This window comes from Ursus maritimus, unplaced genomic scaffold, assembly GCF_017311325.1.
Source record: "Ursus maritimus isolate PB19 unplaced genomic scaffold, ASM1731132v1 scaffold_15, whole genome shotgun sequence".
In the NCBI taxonomy this organism is placed as follows: domain Eukaryota; kingdom Metazoa; phylum Chordata; class Mammalia; order Carnivora; family Ursidae; genus Ursus; species Ursus maritimus.
The window spans coordinates 35,888,845-35,908,969 of NW_024423897.1; the positions used below are offsets into that span (position 1 = coordinate 35,888,845).

Here is a 20,125-nt window from a genome sequence, read left to right on the forward strand (position 1 = left end):
AGGCACATCAGTATGTAACTTAAACACAAGTTGAGCAGAAACTTCTGGCAACTTGAGGGGTTAGATACAGACTTGGAGCTACCGAGGACTAGCTAGCTACCAAGAATGAAACTCACATTAAGAATGGTATTTTCTTTTTGAATTCTGAAATAAGGCTCTGTGTGTGTTAGATTCCGTAAAAACGGTAGAAGCTATGGTAGGTAAAAATTTACAAGCAGCCCTCGTTTGAAATGTTGAAATATTGATAGAAAGGAGCATATGAATCAGAGGGATGGAGATATGCAGATTTTTTTTTTTTTAAACTTTTTCACTTACTCAGTATTGGTATTAGCATCATGGTATGCGTGCCTACTAAGTCAGGTATGTCTAAGTCTAGCTGGCCCACTTAGATTTCATTAGTTCTGAAGAAATGATGTTTGTCTTATTTACTGTGAGCCATAAGTTCAGCAAATCCAGTGTTATATTCTCAATTCATAGGGCTTCCTACTATGAGATTTCAGTTGATGATGGTCCATGGGAAAAACAGAAGAGTTCAGGGCTCAATTTGTGTACTGGAACAGGATCAAAGGCCTGGTGAGTAGCTTGGGATGTTGCTTATTGACTTTTGTGAAATATTTTAAGTAATGTAATTTACTCGAGGCTGCACGTCGGTTTATCTAAAGCCTCTGATATGCAAGAGGTAGCCTGGTGGTGGTATGTTGGTTGGCTCACTTTCTGCTTTACTCATCAGTTGGGTCCAGAAGTCCTGCCTTGACTGTAGATTAGAGCGGTAGCCTGGATTTGGTCATTATCTAGCCTATTGCACTAAGTTTGTAAAGAGAAAGAAGAAAATGAGGAATGTTTTAGGGGATTATATATGTTTTTTTAATGAAAAATACTTTAAATAATCATGAAGAAATGAAAACAAGTTCTGTAACACAAGAGCAAATGCCCCGGAGGTGTTTGCGGCAAAGGCCTAACTGGAGATAACTTGGGCTCCTGTATCTTGTTTACGCTCTCACCTCTCTCTGGGTAATTGCTGCTGCTTCTTGGTTATACACATGCAGATGCCTCCCAGACTTTCATCCGGAGCTCTCTTGTCTCCTGAGCACAAACTCCTATCTGAAAATTACCTACCAAAGAGTGTGTTAATAGACCTTCAAATTCAACACATTCAAAACTAAATTTATTATCTTCAGTTTTTCTCCCTGTGATCCCTGTATGGCTTAATAGGATCACTGTTACCCTGAGTTCATGCTCTAGAGGAAAAAAACCTTACTCCCCCAATCGTTGCTCTTACTTTTGAGTCTCCCTGTTCTCCCCTTTACACATACCAGTCTCTGAATCCTGCCAGTCACACTTCCGAAGTCCTTGCCCCTTTCTTTCAATTCCTCCTGCTATTTCTCTGGTCCAGGCCTCCAGCTTTGTGGTGAATATTCTTTGTGCCTCACCCTTTATTCTTCAGGCTGTCATCCAAACTGCCAACAGCGTAATATTTCTAAAATGTAGATAAATTTGGCTATATGCCTTCTGTGCTGTAAAAGTTTCATTTACTTCTGACTATGTTCAGATTACTCAGTCTGTGTGTAAGACCCTTTAAATGTGACCTAAGGAACCTTCCCAGCCTATTGCTGCCCTACCCTCACCCACCAGCACGCTGGGACACTGCAGGCTACTTGAAATTCTCAGCACAACACGTTCTCTCTGGGCTTTTTGTTTTTGCTCAGTGCATCTTCTTCCTGGGTTGAATGCCTGAACATTCTCCACTTTCCATCCCCTGGCTGAAAAATCCAGTCTTCAAATGTCATTCTGTGTAGGAAATCCTTACTAGGATCTCGTTCTTTTCATCAGCATAACGAACCCTTTCGGTGCATCCCTCGCACTTTTTCCTCATAGCACTGTTACATCACTTACCACATTATCAGTTCTCTAACTGGCTGACACCCGGCTGGTTCAAGCAACTTGAGGCATTTGGGATGGTGACTCATGGTTTTGTGTGTGGGTTTTTTTTTTTTTTCCTCAATTTTTTGTGTGTATAGCATGACCTAATATATATTCACTCAATTTATTTTTAAATAAATGCATGCTCACAAATACAGTGGAAAACAGTACTTATTAAACTGTGATTTTAAGTTTGGGTAGTTTAAAATGGAGTAATACTTTTTCAGTATAACTTTTTAAAACTTTTTATTGTGGAAACATTTATATGTAAGATTAGACAAAATAGTATCATCAATATCCATATACCCATTAGGCAGTTTCAGTGATTATCAGCACATGCCCAACCTTTTCCTTTGTTCCCCTACTGTCTCCTTTTGTCTCATAGTATTTTGAATTAATTTTCAGACATCACATTCATAAGTACTCTATAACTTCACATCTTTTAAAAAAAATCCTCATCTTTGTCAAATAAATGAACCTTTGGAGAAAAATGAAAAGTATTATTTAAAGATTGGATAATATCTCATTTTCTTGAGGGCCAATGAGAACTACATTTCTAAAGTGACTTTAAACAATAGTTGTTTGAAAAAATAAATTTAATCTAAAATGTTATAAAATTATTGTGTAGCCCTCTCATAAAATGAAAACATTACAGTTAACTGCTTTAATTCATCATAACATCTGTTCTGCTCACCGTGATGTGTTACTTGTTGAAAACTATTGAGAATCAGAAATGGTTTCCTAGATATTTCTCTTTTCCTAGTAGTCTGATCCCCCCCCCTCCCGAAAGTGGGCAAAGTGGTATAACTGAAAAGAGTACTAGCCAGGAAGTTAGAGCCCTGGCGAAACCACCAACTAGCTCTGTGATCTTGTACAAGTTTCCTTTTCTGCAAAGTGAGGGGAAATGGAACAGATAAAATAAGATTACTTTATCTTCCGACCTGTGAGTCTGTAGGCTCTGTTTTATGCGTTATAATACAAGCTATCAGTTACTTAGCCCCTGCTACTTTGAGTACACTGTGCTAGGTGCTTTTTATACTTTGACAATATTCTTACAGAAATCTTGCAAGAAAGTAGTTGTATCCCTGTTTTATAAAGGTAGAAATTGAGGCTTTGCAAGGATAAATAATTAGGGTGAGGTCACAACTAGTGTCAGAAACTGGGTACAAGCACAGGTGTGCTTGACTACAAAACCAAGGCCTTTTTGACTGCCAGCTTTGTAAATGCAGAGGGGGAGCTGTCTATAGAATTCCTACAGTTCAAAGATGTGTCACTAGGTTGTATTGCAGAATTATCAAGGTAAACTTGCTAATCTTAGTGAAATAGTGGTTATGCTTAAAGGCAGTGAATCAGCTTTGACTTTTGCATTGGGGTGTGTGTCAATGTCTGTGTGATTTTGATAGTTTTAGTTTTCACCTTTTAGTAGTAAGAAGAGCATAAAGAGTAAGAGCCATTAGGCTTGTGAAGTAGTCCTGCCCTCCACTGCCACACACCTTAGAGCTGAGTCCTGTGTTGATGTTGGACATGAGTAAGTATGGCTTAGATTAGGATTTCAGTCTTTTCTATGTTGCTTATTAAAGTCTCCTGTTGTCTCCGATGTTGTGGTCTAGAAATCTCTGTCCCTAACTATATCCTGTCCCTGCCACCTCAGTCACTCAGCCTCTTTCTTCTCTGTTCAGCCCTACGTAGCTTGCTTGCTTCTAACATCTTCTGCCTTACTCCCGCCCATTACTGACCGTTCGTTTGCTGTGATTGCATTTCCCATTCGTCTTTTGTTCTTTTTCTCTTTAGAAAATGGGGGGAGTGAAGAGAAGCCTGGGGGCCAGAAGGGCTGAGGGAAAGCTATACATTTCTGTACATTAATAACTTTGTCAAACTACCATTTCTAAGCTGCTTCTTTGTCTTGAGCTTACATATATTATTTAAATTTTCAAAAATACTCTGGAAGTAAATGATTTTATTTTTATTAATAGAACATTATTCACAAGTCTCAGCAGTTTCCTAAAGCCATGTGGCTAATAAATGGTTGAAGACAGGATTTAAGTTCTGGACTTAGCTCTCAACTGTAGACCTCAGGAATCACTGGAAAGAAAGGAACAGAATAGCCTATTTCTTTTACTCTTTTAATTCTTGATCCAGAGAGAGAGAAATTTTCCTACGTGACCTCTCAGTCCTTGCTTTGAATATGAAATGTGGACATGTATAACTTTGGATAAGATAGTTATTGTAACTGATAAACTCCCAATCTCAGTGACTTAACACAATAGAAGTTTATTTCTTGTTCTTATAAAGTCCAAGTAGGGTCCTCCCTGGGAGGTGGAGCTCTAAGTGGTGACTCAGGGATCCAGGCTCCTTCCAACATGTGGCTCAACCATCTTTTAAACGTAACTCCTGAAGTCCCTCTACTTATATACATCAAGCCACAGAAGGAGGAAAAGCCTGGAGGATCACCTGTGGGAGGCTTATGGGACACACGCTTAGACGTGTTGTGCATGACTTCATTCCTGTAGCTAGAACTCAGTCACATGGCTTTATGCCAGGAAAGGATGGAGAAGATAGCCTGATTATGCACACACACCCCTCCACACCCTCCATCCCCCCACCTCCTCACACACTCCCCCCCCCCACACGTGTGTGTACACACACACACACACACACACACACGCATGCAGAGAGTCTGGGGATTAGGTATCCCATTTTGCATTTCTAAAAATTCCTCCACAGGACAGAGGAGGTAAGGGTTATGTTGCATAGCAAGTTGTCTCTGAATTGTCTCATTGTTATTTCTGTCCTCTTCCTAGTGTAGAATTAGCTACATTCACTGGGAGAAGTACTACAGAGTTCAATCACATATATTTCTGTTAGTTTTTAGGACTGTTGCCAGTCCCCCTCCTCCATACGTTCTGTCTTAGCCAACTTAAGGGTGAGTGTTCTTAAGTGAAGAGAGAAAGCTTTGCTAGCTTAAGATAGGGGATTTAATATGTCTTTCAGTGGGATTGTCTTTAGTGGAAGTCATGTGTGATTTCAAGTGGGAACGGTCAAAATGCTGAAGGTTGTAGACCTAAGAAACAAGTCATCATGTGCCAATACCATCGTAGGCATATAGTTTGTCTTTGACGTAGAATATAAACCACTCCTAAAGGGACAGTGAACTGGCTGAGATCCAGGTTGCAACCATAGGAAATTCCTCTTATTTTAACTCCCAAGTCAGAGGACTTAGTTTGGGTTGTCTTGTGGTATCCCGAATAAGTCCTAGCTCTAGGGCTATTAGATCAAGTCGTATGAGACTTTTGTTCTCTTAAGTCTTAACTTCAATATTTTAATTCAATGGAACCCTAATAAACATAGCTCATTTTATGTGACTTTTAATTTAGAGTTGTAAAACAGTATCTTCCAATAATGTGACTATTCAGAAGAATTAAAATATAACTCATGCACATCTCTTTCACTTGATTTTCTTTTTTTTAAAGATTTTATTTATTTATTTGATGGAGAGAGAGACAGCCAGCGAGAGAGGGAACACAGGCAGGGGGAGTGGGAGAGGAAGAAGCAGGCTCCCAGCAGAGGAGCCTGATGTGGGGCTCGATCCCAGGACTCTGGGATCACGCCCTGAGCCAAAGGCAGACACTCAACGCCTAAGCCACCCAGGCGCCCCTCACTTGATATTTTCATTCAGTATTGGGTTCTTGCCATGAGCCAGGTGGTGCCGCAGATGCCTGGCCTTGCAGTGCGTGGCAGTAATTCTAATGAGATAGGTATTGCAAACCTCATACTAAACAATGAGTCAGGACCCTTAAAAGTATTTTGCTTCATGCCACATAGTAAGCATGAGCAAAGGTACAGAGGCAGGAATGGGCTTGGTGTGGTTGCACTATGAAATTGGAGAGTAGATAATGGTGAAGAATAGAATAGGCAATGGCTGGATTTGGGATTTTTTTAGCATAGGGATATGGTGTGTGAATGACCCTAAATTTTTAATATAAAAATTTGTGTATCTGTTTTATTAAAAGAATGCCCAAAATGTCACCACATTTCTCAAAATGTGAAAGGTATAGGTTAGGGTATGCAAGTGTACCGATTACTCCCCCTCCTCAGAAAGGTTAAGAGTCACTGAATTATGTTGAGTGTGTGTGGGTCATTATCTGAGGACATGTGAGAAGAGCTGTAAGGCAGCAGCAGAATTCTGAATCACTGGAAAGAGTGAAAACACACACACACACACACACACATTCCATAACCATCTTTGTAGACCTAAGGACAGAGCTACTTTTAAGTGATTCATGTCTGTGTCGATGTTTGTTAAGTCGTTAAGCAAGGCATCACACAGTAGTAAAGATTTCTCATCTTTTCTGTTTTAGTACAAAAAGGTATCAAATGAAAAGCGAGTCTTTCATTTCATATCTCTAATACTAATCTCCAGGCACAGCCATATGTATATGAGGTATATATGACTTTCCTGTTTGTTTATACTACATAATGCCTTTGGGTTTTACCGTAACATCTCCATTATCTATCAGCATATCCAGTTCTATTTTATTCTTTTTAACATCTACATAGTAATATATTTAACCTGCTTCCTGTGAATATGAGTTGTTTTGCTATTATAAACAATGTTTCAGTAAATTTCCTTGTACATGTCTTTGTGTATTATAAATATAAGTATATTTTAGGATAAATTAGTAGATTGGAGAATATGTTCACTTTAAATTTTAATAGTGCAGAATTGCCCTCCAACTGCAACTTCCATACTCCCATCAGTGTATGAGAATGTTTTTTTGATACCAATGCCAATATATCATTAGTCTTTAATTTGTATTTCCTTAAGTAGGAGTAAAATTGAACACTTTTTCATATAGGCCTGTAAACTGTTTGTGTACTTTGCCCTGTTTGTGTACTTTGCCCACTTTGTAAAACTGGCTGAAGTGGCTATTGTCTTTTGGTTGTTTTTTTCTTGATAATTCTAAGAGTTTTTTGTATATTAAGTAGGTAATTCCTTTTTCATTTTTAGTATGTTTTTAGAAGTAAAGAACTTATGTGATGTTTGTTTCTAGGTCATTCAATATTAACAGGGTTGCGACTCAGGCTGTGGAGGATGTTTTAAATATTGGTGAGTACCAAAATAGCTATTATGTTACAATTATATGCTATATAATGTATATATTTTATTATATGTTAGCTATAAATGACGCAAAATATTTAATCAAGATATTTCCCCCTTTCCTTTTTCAATAGCAAAACGACAAGGAAATTTAAGTCTTCCATTGAACAGAGAATTGGTAGAGAAAGGTCAGTGACTAATAATCATAATTACTAACAGCTAAGTTCTGCATTCATCTTGAGGACGTTATTGTGAAGTTTACTTGTCTAATTAGCAAAGCATAGTACTTTTTTGACTCAAACAGGCTCTTAATATCCCTTTATGTATATTTAAGCAATAATACATTTAGAGCTGGACTTTTTATATATTTTTGTGAACTATGAAATATAACCTTTATGTCAAAGCAGTGTTAACTACAAACATTTCCTGGGGGATAGGAAAATAAAGAAAAATACAGATCTGGCAAATAGGAAATGCTTACCTAAACTCAGTATGCCATTAATAGCCTCTGAATGAAATGGAATTCACTGAGCTGTGAATGCTTATCTTCACATCCACTAAAATATTCTTTTTAACTTTCGACTGCCTACTCCTGCCCAGTTGCTTCAGGGTTTCCTTGAGATAGATAACTGGCCCTATTGGGAAAGAATACTACTGATCAGGGAGTTTGAAGACCTGGGCTCCAATCCCAGACCAGTCACTTACTAAAAATATGAGCAAGACTGATTCCATTCCTCTACTTCCTGGACTGTAAAATGAGGATGTTGAAGTAGATTGGTAATGAATTCATAGGGATTCTTCAACTTCATTCTTAAATTTTTTTTTCTAAATATTTTAATTCCTAAATTGGAAAACACATTTCTTTGATTTGCATATGAAATTAACTCACCAAAGTCCCATCTCATCTGTCAGGAACATTTTTGTACAGACTTCACACTAAAGCTTTCCTTTCTGTCTCTGTTAATTGAAGAATATCCTAAGATTTCAAGCTCAATTATTTTTTAAAAAATCCAAACTTTTTCATAGTGCATCTACTTACATGTATAACCGTGTCAGTTCATTTATGTGTAGATTTTGTATTTCCAGTAAGACTTCCTTTGTTGGGGTCCTTTAATAGTTTGAAAACAGGACTCAATCTCTGAAGTCCTTTTCAGCTCTCTAAAATGGACTTTCTCCCTCTCTCAATTGGAGACTAAAAAGATTAACATGAAATCTGTGTCAAAGAAAGGAAAATTAGGTATTTATAGTAATTGATTCATTATATAATTTAACTTAAAACATAATTATATAGAACAACTGAAATTTATACCAGGCATGTAAACTTAAGGTTTTATATAAAATATATAAAATACAGTGATTTTTCTGCTTTATTGAATGAATGTTACTCCTTTGACTGTCCTTAGAAGCAATAGTGAATGCCAGGGTGCAGTCACTGTTACAGACATTTTTGGAACTACTACTTTCAGAGCTAGCACTTTTTTTTTTTTTTTTAAAGTTCTCTCTGTGCCCAACATGGGGCTGAAACTCACGACCCCGAGATCAAGAATCACATGTATTTGCTTGAGCCAGCTAGGTGCCCCTGGAATTAGCACATTGTGTGTGTGTGTATTCCCAGAGAAGCAAATTTTTATTTTTGAGAGTGAATTAGATTTTTTTTTTCAAAGAGCCAAATAATTTAAGTGAAATTTTGGTAAATAAGCTAGATTATCTGACAGTCTCATGATTTGTTTTAATATATGGTGTTCAACTGAACATTCTTACAAGCCTGATTTCTTTGTACAGTTGTTTTTAACCAATTTGTGCTTTCCTATCAACTTTTATATGCCTCTTGGTTATGAGAAACAGGACTCAAAGATTTCTAAAAATATCTTGAGTAATCGCAGTTTCATAAGAGAAAGCAAAGCATATTGCCTGTCATTGCTTAAGACTGCATTTTATATCAAGACAATTAACTTATGAACACTTGGACATGGTATTTTGGAAGGGAGACTGTTGGAGCTCAAGTTCCGTTTGAATGCCTCAAGATACTAGTTTCTTCCTTCTGTTTAATTACTGGTTTTGTAGCCCACCCCCCGTATGTCTATTTCTGCTATATTGTGATTGATACAGGCTTTGATGGCCTAATCTTGGAACCTAATCATCATAAGTTTTTTTGTTTTTGTTTTTAATGGAATGCGTTGTGAGTTCCAAGAAACTTGATGCCAAACAGACCTTTGGAACAGAGTTGCTTTTAAGTTGGGGATAGGCTCGTGTTCGTTTTTCATTTTGCACTTCTCAGAAGTGACCATCTTTCATTGAATGCGCTAATACTTTTTTCCTGTATAGTAACAAATGAATATAATGAATCGCTGCTCTACAGTCCAGAAGAACCAAAAATACTTTTCAGTATTCGAGAACCAATAGCAAACAGAGTTTTCTCCAGCAGTCGTCAGCGTTGCTTCACCTCAAAGTAAGCTTCCAAAGGCTGACTTGTGACTGTGCTTTCATGTAATTATAAAGGAGTCTTGGTTTTAAAGTATGCAGTTTGATGAAATGCACTCAAACTTAATCTGGTAGGAAAGGTATAGAACTCGTGGAACTAATGAGGTGTCATGCTGTACCCTGGTGAGAATGGTATTTTCCGTTCTAACATACTGTACCACTTTAGAGAAACTGTAAGTGACTAGAAGGGGCATAATTATTTAAGTAGGTGATGTGGATTTGTTGTTTGAATATATTAAGACACAAGAAGATCAAATTATCACTTAAAACTGGAAACCAACTTTTTTTCATATGCTATGGGATAAAAGCAGGATAAATATTCATATAAAACCTCAGTTGTATAGCAGTAAACGACTCATTTCTGTCACCTTTTCCCTAAAAGTGACCCCCCCTTTCCCATATCTATCAGATTTGATTTTTTTGGAAGGGTGGATATAAAAAAATATATAATTTATTTTGTAAAGATTGTCCAATTTTCTGAACCAAAAAAACTGAAAAAAATGTCATCTGTCTCATGGCAGGCAAGGAATGGTTTAATTTTGAATTCCTGCTTATATAGTGTACATAATTCTTTTTTGAAAATACTGTTGATTTTTTTCTAGGAAAAACACTCAAGGAAACTCATTTTACTCATTTGAGAGTTAATTTTGATTACTCAATAAATCTATACTCAGTTTAGGTGAGATGACAAAGACATTTAAATTTTTGCTTATTTAAACAGAATAAGCTTCATGACTTTGGCAGTTGGACGATATTTCTTAAACATGTCCTAAAAAGCACTTAACAAAAGATTGACAAATTGAACTATATCAGAATTAAGAACTTCTGTTAATCAAGACAACATTAAGGGAAAAAAAGGCAAGCCACGGAGTGAGATATTTGCAGTACCTATATCCAACAATGGACTTCTGTCCCGAATATTATAAAAATTCCTACAAACTCCATAAGAAAAGGCAGCTTAGTAGAAAAACTGCCAAAGTTTTGGACAGGCATTTCACAGAAGAAGGTATCCAAATGGTTAAGTGTATAAAAAAGACCCTTGGCCTTATTATTCATGTGGGAAATGCAAATTAAAACTACATATTCTGCTACCATATACACTCGCCAGAAGAGCTGAGATGCTAGCTGTTGTAAGGTGGGAGTAACTGCAAGCTACATATTGTTAGGAGTAGTTTGGAAAGTTGTTTGGCGGTTACCTACCAAAGCTGAATCTAGCACACGCAGTGAGCCAGCAGTTCCACTCTTAGGTGCATGTCCAACAGCAATGTATATACACAAATGTCTGCAACAAAAGATGTTCAAGAATATACATAGCAGCACTACTTACCATAGCAAAAACGCAGGTGTCAGTGAATAGAAGGGAACCATCCATTTTGGTATTTTCATACAATGGAAGTGTTTTCATACAGCAATGAAAATGAACGTACTACTACTACCGGTAATAACCATGGATAACTTTCACAAGTATATTATTAAGCAAAGGAAAGCTAGACACAGCTGACCTATTCTTCCATTTATATAACGTTTAAGAACAAACAGAGCTATTACTACTATGGTGACTGACATTAGGATAGTGCGTGTGTACGAAAGAGCGGGGCCAGTGGCAGTGAGGGGGCCACTGGGGAACATTTGACTCCTGATTTGGGTGACGAATGAGTACCCAGATGTGTTCGTTGAGCTGTACACTACAGATCTGTGCCTCTTCGTGTGTTATACTTAAGTAAAAGCTATCTGAAAATGGTCACATTCTTGTTCAGTATTGTAATAGTAATAACATTTTTTCATATGAAAAAGCCTGTGAGTTCCATCAAATCTGAACTTGTTCTCTCATAACTGTTTGGGTGAATGGAGCTATCCTGAACATTAGATTTTGGTAATGTACACATATTTACATAGTTACTCTCTCAAATCAAAGAACAACTTGATTTTTAAAAATCAAGGCCAAATGCTGCCAGTTTCAATAAAAATTAAGGGTTTCAAAGAAACCATAATTCAAGGTTAAGAAAACTTAACATTTAATGAGCTGTTTCTTTCTGCTCAGGGTGTGTGTTCGTTCTCGTTGTTGGGATGCCTGCATGGTTGTGGATGGAGGTACTTCTTTTGAGTTTAATGATGGAGCAATTGCTTCAATGATGATCAATAAAGAAGATGAGCTTCGAACTGTGCTTCTAGAACAATGAAAGATTTCCTCAGATGACAAATTTTGATTACTGGGAAAATGCTTCCACTGCAGAAACAGACTACCACTCATAAAGCTACATCTTTGGTTATTATCAAGACTGGCTGGCCCCGGGCTTCAAAGGTGACCAAGAAAGTGAGATCTGCATTGTTCTTCCTTTGGATTCGGGTAGAAAAGATCGTTCACTGTGTTAGAAAATGGATGGACTAAACTGATTAGAATTGATACCAGTGGAATTTCTATATCGTTTATAGTTGGTATCCAAGAGTACTGATATCTTTTCAGAGAGGTAGGCTCAAATAAAGGATTAAATGTACAAGTTTTTTTTTCCTTCCCTTTCCTAACTGCGGAATTGGTCAGACCAAACACATATCATTTGGTTAGTGTATATTTTTTATAGTACCTAAAAATCAAGATTTTTAAAAAATTTTGATGGAGAATTTTGATAAATCCTGACATTGACCTAATTGAAGTAGGTAAATGTGTTTTTTATATACGCTTAGAATTTTCTAATTTCAGAGTACAATATTATGGCTCTTTATTGATTTAAGTTCAATCATTTTTGAAATTATCCATGTTTTCATTTAATAATTGACTTTCAGGTTAATTTTGACAGTGCTGGGTGAAATAAAGTATATCTGGACAAAATCATGATACTGTTACAAATTATTATCCGATAGCTATTTTAGGTCATAGGTTTTTTTGTTTTTGTTTTTTTGAATGCTTTTGAGTCTTAATAGATTTCTTCCATGTTTAAAACTCTAACATGGAATCAAAGACTAAAAGGATGAGCTGATTAGACATGAGGAATTTGAAAATATTTGTCAAAGGTTTTACCATATAGTATTAGGAGCATTGTCGGAAAATGATTCTTTAATAAATATGTAAAACATTAATTTTGGAACTGCCTTACTTTTAATATCATGGTAGTTTTCACCTAGCTAATATTCCATGTTTCACACATTAGCTCCCTGTACCCCCACCATGAGAGTTCCTTTAGTTTGAGAGGAGATTATCTAATTCTTGATCTACTTATAAGTAATCCTAGAATTTTTACAAAAAGCACCTATTGCATCATGAGACAACTGGTATTCTCATGCCATTATTCAGAGTTGTATCTTTTTTTCATTTGCTGTTAAAAAATTATATTCAACATGGAAATATTTATTGAACACGTACCTTGTGCTATGTACTGTGTCAGATGCTGGGTATACACGATGAATGAAAGACTCTTTCCTAATAGAACTGGAGCCCTGTGAGCTCAAATCTGTGAAAGCTAGAATGTATAATTGTGCTATTAGTTTTGCCAACATTTAACATGTTCTTGTCAAATTTTAAATGTTATACAAAGGTAACCTAGGTTTTGATGTATATCCAGAACAAGAATCTGTTTTTCTTTTCTAAGAGTATCTGCACAGACCCTCAGAGCAGTGTTTACATGATGCATTTAAAAAAAAAAAAAAATGTTTTCCCAGCTGGATCTAGTTTCTGGCTTGATTTAAAATGATTGAAGATAACACTTTATAGTATGGGATTTCAGTTCTTTACAAAAACTCTTAAGAGGTTTAAATACCTTCTTAACAAAAATTCCAGCTCCATCTTTATATCGAGCAAATCTGATTGTCCAAAATGGTACCATTCATTTGTTAATATGTAACATATTAATAGGCAACATGCTCTGTAGAATTTTTCATAAGCCATATTTTAAAGGTTTAAAATATAATTTTCTCCCTTTGCAGTATAACTTTTAACATTTCTGCTATGTGGTGGGGATTTATTTGGAAGAGAGAAGAGGCAAAGGATATTACAACAGAAGAAATGTTTTTATGAATGAGTTAACCTTTTGATGGCAACTATTTGTGAATAAACATAATTAAACTAGTGTTATCTTTTTTTTTTTTAACTACATTTGTTTCCTTAACTCTTACAGCATCATTATTAGAAAACGAGATTCTCCTAAAATGTTATGTTTCAGGTCTTTTCCACTGCTGTGCCCTGCTGACTTCATTCATTGCTAATATTTCACACAGAACTAGGACTTACTTACTTATTGTATAAGCAAAGCAAAGCTTACTATTTTTGATGCTTCACATGTATTTATATTCATAGCCCCAATCATATTAAATGTTTTACTAGCCTTCAAGTATAAAGAATTTCCATTCATTTCACTTTTAAGTATCAAAAGAATATAAAATCATTAGAATCAGTTAACAAATTTTGTATCAAAGAATCACTTGATGCACATGGAACATTCTCACAAAACAAGTCTCAACAAATTAAAAAAGACTGAAATCCTACCATGCATCTTTTCTAACCACAATTCAATGAAATTAGAAATCACAAGAAAAAAAATCTGAAAGACCATAAATACAGGGTTAAATAACATGCTACTAAAACAATGAATGGGTCAACCAAGAAATCTTTGGGATGCAGCAAAAGCAATTCTAAGGGAAATTTATAGCAATACAGGTCTACTTCAAGAAGCAGGAAAAAGCTCAAACACCCTAACCTTACACTTAAAGGAGCTAGAAAAAGAACAAACAAAACCCAAAACCAGCAGAAGGAAGGAAATAATAACAAAAATCAGAGCAGAAATAAATAAATGATATAGAGGGGCGCCTGGGTGGCTCAGTCGTTAAGCGTCTGCCTTCGGCTCAGGGCGTGATCCCAGCGTTCCGGGATCGAGCCCCACATCAGGCTCTTCTGCTATGAGCCTGCTTCTTCCTCTCCCACTCCCCCTGCTTGTGTTCCCTCTCTCGCTGGCTGTCTCTCTCTCTGTCGAATAAATAAAATCTTAAAAAAAAAAAAAAATGATATAGAAACTAAAAAAAAAAAAAAAAAAAAAAAAAATCAATGAAACCAGGACCTAGTTCTTTGGAAAGATCAACAAAATTGATAAATCTCTAGCCAGACTCCTCAAAAAACAAAAACAAAAACAAAAAAATCACAGATGAGAGAGGAGAAATAACCAACACCACAGAAATACAATTGTAAGAGAATATTATGAAAAATTACATGCCAACACATTGGACAACGTAGAAGAAATGGATAAATTCCTAGACACATAAAACCTACTAAAACTGAAGCAGAAAGAAATAGAAAATTTGAACAGACCAATTACCAGTAATGAAATTGAATCAGGAATAGAAAATTCCCAACAAAAGTCCAGGGCCAGATGGCTTCATAGGTGAATTCTACCAAACATTTAATAAGAAGAGTTAATACCTATTCTCAAACTATTCAAGAAATAGGAAGGAAAACTTCTAAATTCATTCTGTGATACCAAAACTAGATACAGCACAAAAAAGTTGGTTGTCATTTCTCCTCTCTCATCTGTGATTTTTTTGTTTTTGTTTTTTGAGAAGTCTGGCTAGAGATTTACAGGCCAATACCTGATGAACACAGATGCAAAAATCCTCAACAAAATAATAGTAAACTGACAGGCAATACAATGAAAAAAGTCATGATCAAGTGGGATTTACACCCATGGTGCCAGGGTGGCTCAATATTCACAAATTAATTAACACGACTGATCACAATAAAAGGATAAAAATGATATGCTCATTTCAACAGATGCAGAAAAAGCACTTGACAAAGTATAATGTCCATTCATGATAAAAACTCACACCACCCTCACCACCTTAATTCAACACAGTACTGGAAATCCTAGCCACAGCCATCACACAAGAGAAAGAAATAGAAGACATCCAGATCCACAAGGAAGAAGTAAAACTTTTACTATTTGCAGATGACATAATACTATATATAGAAAATCCTAGACTCCACCAAAAAACTATTAGAACTGATAGATGAATTCAGTAGTCACAGGATATAAAATCAATATACAGAAATGTGTTCCATTTCTGTACACAAATAACGAAGCAGCAGAAAGAGAAATTAAGACCATTCCATTTACAATTGCACCAAAAATAATAAAATACCTAGGAATAAACTAAGGAGGTAAAGGACCTGTGCTCTGAAAACTATAAAATGCTGATGAAAGATGACATAAAGAAATGGAAAGACATTCCATGCTCATGGATTGGAAGAACAAATACTGGTAAAATGTCTATACTATCCAAAGCAATCTGCAGATTTAATGCAATCTCTATCAAAATACAAGCAGCATTTTTCATAGAACTAGACAAACTGTCCTAAAATTTGTATGGAACCACAAAAGACCCCAAATAGCCAAAGCAATCTTGAAAAGGAGAAACAAAACTGCAAGTATCACAATTTGAGACTCAAGTTATATTACAAAGCTGTAGTAATCAAAACAGTATGGTACTGGCACAAAAACAGACACATAGATCAATGGAACAGCACAGAAAACTCAGAAATAAATCATAATTATTTATTGTATTGTATATTATATACAATTAATCTTAGACAAAGGACCTAGCTGGTCTAGTGGTGGTAGGCACCATTTCTGGCTCTACCTAGCTAGTACTGCTTGCCTTGTCCTGCCCTGGCGTTCCCTTGCAGACCTGATCCATCTAACCAGCCTGCTCCAGCAGGTGCCCCTCCAAACAGCTCCCGTGCCACTGCACCCAGTGGGTGGCCTTGGTCTGATCCAATGCTCCTCTCTCCCCAGAGTGGCTCCTCCCCTGGGAGAGCAGCCCAGCCTACCACTGCATCTACAGGAACTGCACCTGGGTGCTGCAGCGGGCTGAGCTGGGGGTCAGCTCTACCCAGCAGCATGTTCATAGCAGTTGTGCCCTAGCCACAACAGGAGAGTGCACACACCCCACATGTACAACCCTGGAGTGCCTGGTTCTGGTATAAGGGTGGATTCCACTTCTGAGTCCCACAGGACACCTTCTACATAAGGCCACTCCTTCAAGACTGGGAGACATACCTGATCTACCAAATATACAGAAACACAGAGAGTCAGGCAAAATGAGGAGACAGGAATGTATTTCAAACTAAAGAACAAGACAATCAAAAAGAATTAAATGAACCAGAGATAAGTAACCTACTGATAAAGAGTTCAAAGTAATGGTCATCAAGATACTTACCAAACTTGGAAGAAACACAAAACTTCAACAAATATATAGAAAATATAAAAAAGAACCAATTAGACCTGAAGAATAACAAAAATACACTAGAGGGAATCAACGGCAGATTAGATTATGCAGAAGTACTACCAGCATCTGGAAGACATGGTTGTGGAAAACTAAAGAGAAAGAGAGAATCTTGAGCAAGAGAAAAACTCAACTAGTTATGCACCCCCATAAGATTATGAGCTGACTCTTCAGCAAAAATTTTGCAGGCCAGAAGGAAGTGGTAAGATATGTTAAGTGATGAAAAGAAAAATAAAACGTCCAACCAAGGGCACTCTATCTAGCAAGATTATCATTCAGAATTGGAAAGTTTTTCAGACAAAAATTAAAGGAATTCTTCATCACTAAATCAGCCTAAGGAGATATATTAAAGGAACTTATTTAAGTGGAAAAGAAAAGGCCATAACTAGGAGAAAATTGTGAAAGAAAAAAAAATCTCACTGGTAATAAAGCAAACATACAGTAAGGGTAGTGGATCAACTACTTATAAAGCTAGTTGGAAGGTTAAAAGAGAAAAAGTGTAAAATCAACTACAACCATAGCAATTAGGGATACATAGAATACGATGTCAAAGACAAAACACGGGGGAGGGTAAAAATGTGTTTTTAGAATGCTTTCAAATATAAGCAACCATCAACTTAAAACACGGCTGTATACACAAGTTGTTATGTAGGAGCCTCATGGTAACCACAAACCAAAAACCTCTAACAGATACACCATAAATAAGGAGGAAAGAATCCTAACACAACACTAAAAATTAAGTTCTCAAACCACAAGGGAAGACAACAGAAGAGAAATACAAAATTAACCAGAAAACAATGGACGAAATGACAATAATTACATACCTAACAATAATTACTTTAAATGTAAATGGACCAAATGCACCAATCAAAACAGAGTGGCTGAATATATAAAAATTAAAAAAAGAAAAGACCATCTATATGCTGCCCACGAGAGGCTTCAGACCAGAAGACACACAAGCTGAGAGTGAAAGGATGGAAAAAGATATTCCACGTAAATGGAACTGAAAAGAAAGCTGGGGTAGCAATACTTCTGTCAGACAAAATGGACTTTAAAACAAAAACTAACAAAAGACAAGGGCCTTACATAATGATAAAGGGATCAACTAACAAGATGATATAACACTTACACATATGAACCTAACACAGGAGCACCTAAATATAGAAACCAAATAGTAACCGACATAAAAGGAGAAATTGACAGTAATACAGTAATACTAGGGGCCTTTTCTACTGCACTTCCATCAATGCATACATCATCCAGACAGAAAATCAGTAAGGAAACAGTAGCTTTAATTGGCACATTAGACAAGATGGACTCAGGAGATAATATACAGAACACTCCAACCCCAAACAGGACAATACACATACTTTTCAAGTGCACATGGAACATTTTCTAGAACAGATCATATGTTAGGCTATAAAACGAGCTTCAGTAAATTTAAGAAGAGTGAAATCCTAGCAAGCATCTTCTGACCACAGCAGTATGAACATAGGTATTAATTTCAGGGGGAAAAAATGGAAAAAAATACAAGCATGTGGAGGCTAAACAAAGCTAATGGGTCAATGAAGAGATAAAAAGGGGAAATCAGAAAATACCTAAAGGTAAATGAAATCAGAAGCACAATACGCCAACATCGGTTGGATGTAGCAAAAGCACTTCTAAGGAAAGTTTGTAATGATACAGGCCTACCTCAAGAGAAAACAAGAATCTCAACGTACCCTTATAACTAAAGGAGCTAGAAAAAGAAGAATAAACAAAACCCAAAGTTAGCAGAAGGAAGGCAATAATAAAGATCAGAGCAGAAATAAATGAAATAAAGACTAAAAAAAAGAGAAAAAAACACTGAAAGAACTGGTTCTTTGAAACAATAAACAAAACTGATAAACCTTTAGCTAGACTCAAGTGAGGGCCTAAATAAATAAAACTGGAATTCAAAGTGAAGTTAACAACTGACACTGCAAATTATAAGAGACTACTACGAATAGTTTTACACCAATAAATTGGACAACCTTGAAAAAATGATAAATTCCTATAAGCATATAATCTTGCAAGACTGAATCAGGAAGAAAGAGAAACCTTAACGAACCAGTTACTAGTAAAGAAATTGAACAGGTAATTTAAAAACTGCCAACAAATCAAAGTCCAGGACCAGATGGCTTCACAGATAAATTTTAGCAAATATTTTTTTTTTAAAGGTAATACCTATCCTTCTCAAACTATTCTAAGAAATTGAAGTGGAAAGAACACTTACTTCCAAACTCATTCTAGAAGGTTGGCATTAACCTGAAAACAAAACTGGACAAAGACATGACCAAACAAAAATTACAGGCTGATGTCCCTGACAATCATAGATGCAGAAGCCCTCAAAAAAATATTAGCAAACTGAAGTCAACAATATACTAAAAAGATCATATACTATGATGGGCTTATTCCAGAAATGCAAGGGTGCTTCAATATCCACAAATCAATCAAAATGAGATACCACATCACCAAAACATAAACATAGGGGCGCCTGGGTGGCTCAGTCGGATAAATATCTGCCTTCCATTCAGGTCAGGATCTCAGGGTCCTGAGATCAAGCCCCACGTCGGGCTCCTTGCTCAGCAGGGAGCCTGCTTCTCCCTCTCCCTCCTGCTCCCCCTGCTTGTGTGCTCTCTCTCTCTCTCTGTCAAATAAATAAAATCTTAAAAAAAAAGATAAAAATCATGATGACTTTAATAGATGACAAAATTCAATATCCACTTACGATAAAATCTCTCAACAAAGTTTGTATAGAGGAAAGAAACCTCAACATAATAAAGGCCATATGTGACAAACGCACAACTCACACCATAATCAACAGTGAAAAACTGAAAGCTTTTCTTCTAAGATGAGGAACAAGACAAGAAATGCCTGCTCTCCCCACTTTTACTCAATGTAGTACTGGAAATCCTAGTCATAGAATCAAATGAGAAAAAAAATAAAAGCACCCATACTGAAAAGGAAGAAGTAAAACAGTCACCATTTGCCAATCACATGATACTATATATAGAAAACCCAAAAGACTCCACCAAAAAACTATTAGAATAAGTGAATTCAGGAAAACTGCATAATACATAATATACAGAAATCTGTGGCTTCTATGCACTAATACTAAACTATGTAAAAGAGAAATTAAGAAAACAATCGCACTTATAGTTCTATCAAAAAGAATAAAATACATATAACCAAGGAGATGAAAGAAACACTATGAAAACCGTAAGACACTGATGAAAGAAATTAAAGATGACACAAACTGAAAGATATTCTGTGCTCGTGGATTAGAAGACTTAATATTGTTAAAAACTACATACTTCCCAAAGCAATCAACAGAGTCAATGC

The 20,125-nt window shown here is 36.2% G+C and overlaps 1 protein-coding gene across 4 annotated transcripts in view; it reads left to right on the forward strand.

Annotated features, from left to right (window-relative positions):
- The window catches only part of NADK2 (NAD kinase 2, mitochondrial), a 42,385-nt gene extending 28,825 nt beyond the window's left edge, over window positions 1-13,560 (forward strand). For all 4 annotated transcript variants that reach the window (XM_040630497.1, XM_040630498.1, XM_008692635.2 and 1 more), the window contains 5 exons: window positions 478-573; window positions 6,972-7,027; window positions 7,153-7,206; window positions 9,344-9,467; window positions 11,541-13,560. In XM_040630497.1, coding sequence (XP_040486431.1) covers window positions 478-573; window positions 6,972-7,027; window positions 7,153-7,206; window positions 9,344-9,467; window positions 11,541-11,679 — 469 coding nt within the window. In that variant the 3' untranslated portion in view covers window positions 11,680-13,560. The remainder of the gene's footprint in view (window positions 1-477; window positions 574-6,971; window positions 7,028-7,152; window positions 7,207-9,343; window positions 9,468-11,540) is intronic.
- Window positions 13,561-20,125: the final 6,565 nt, after the last annotated feature.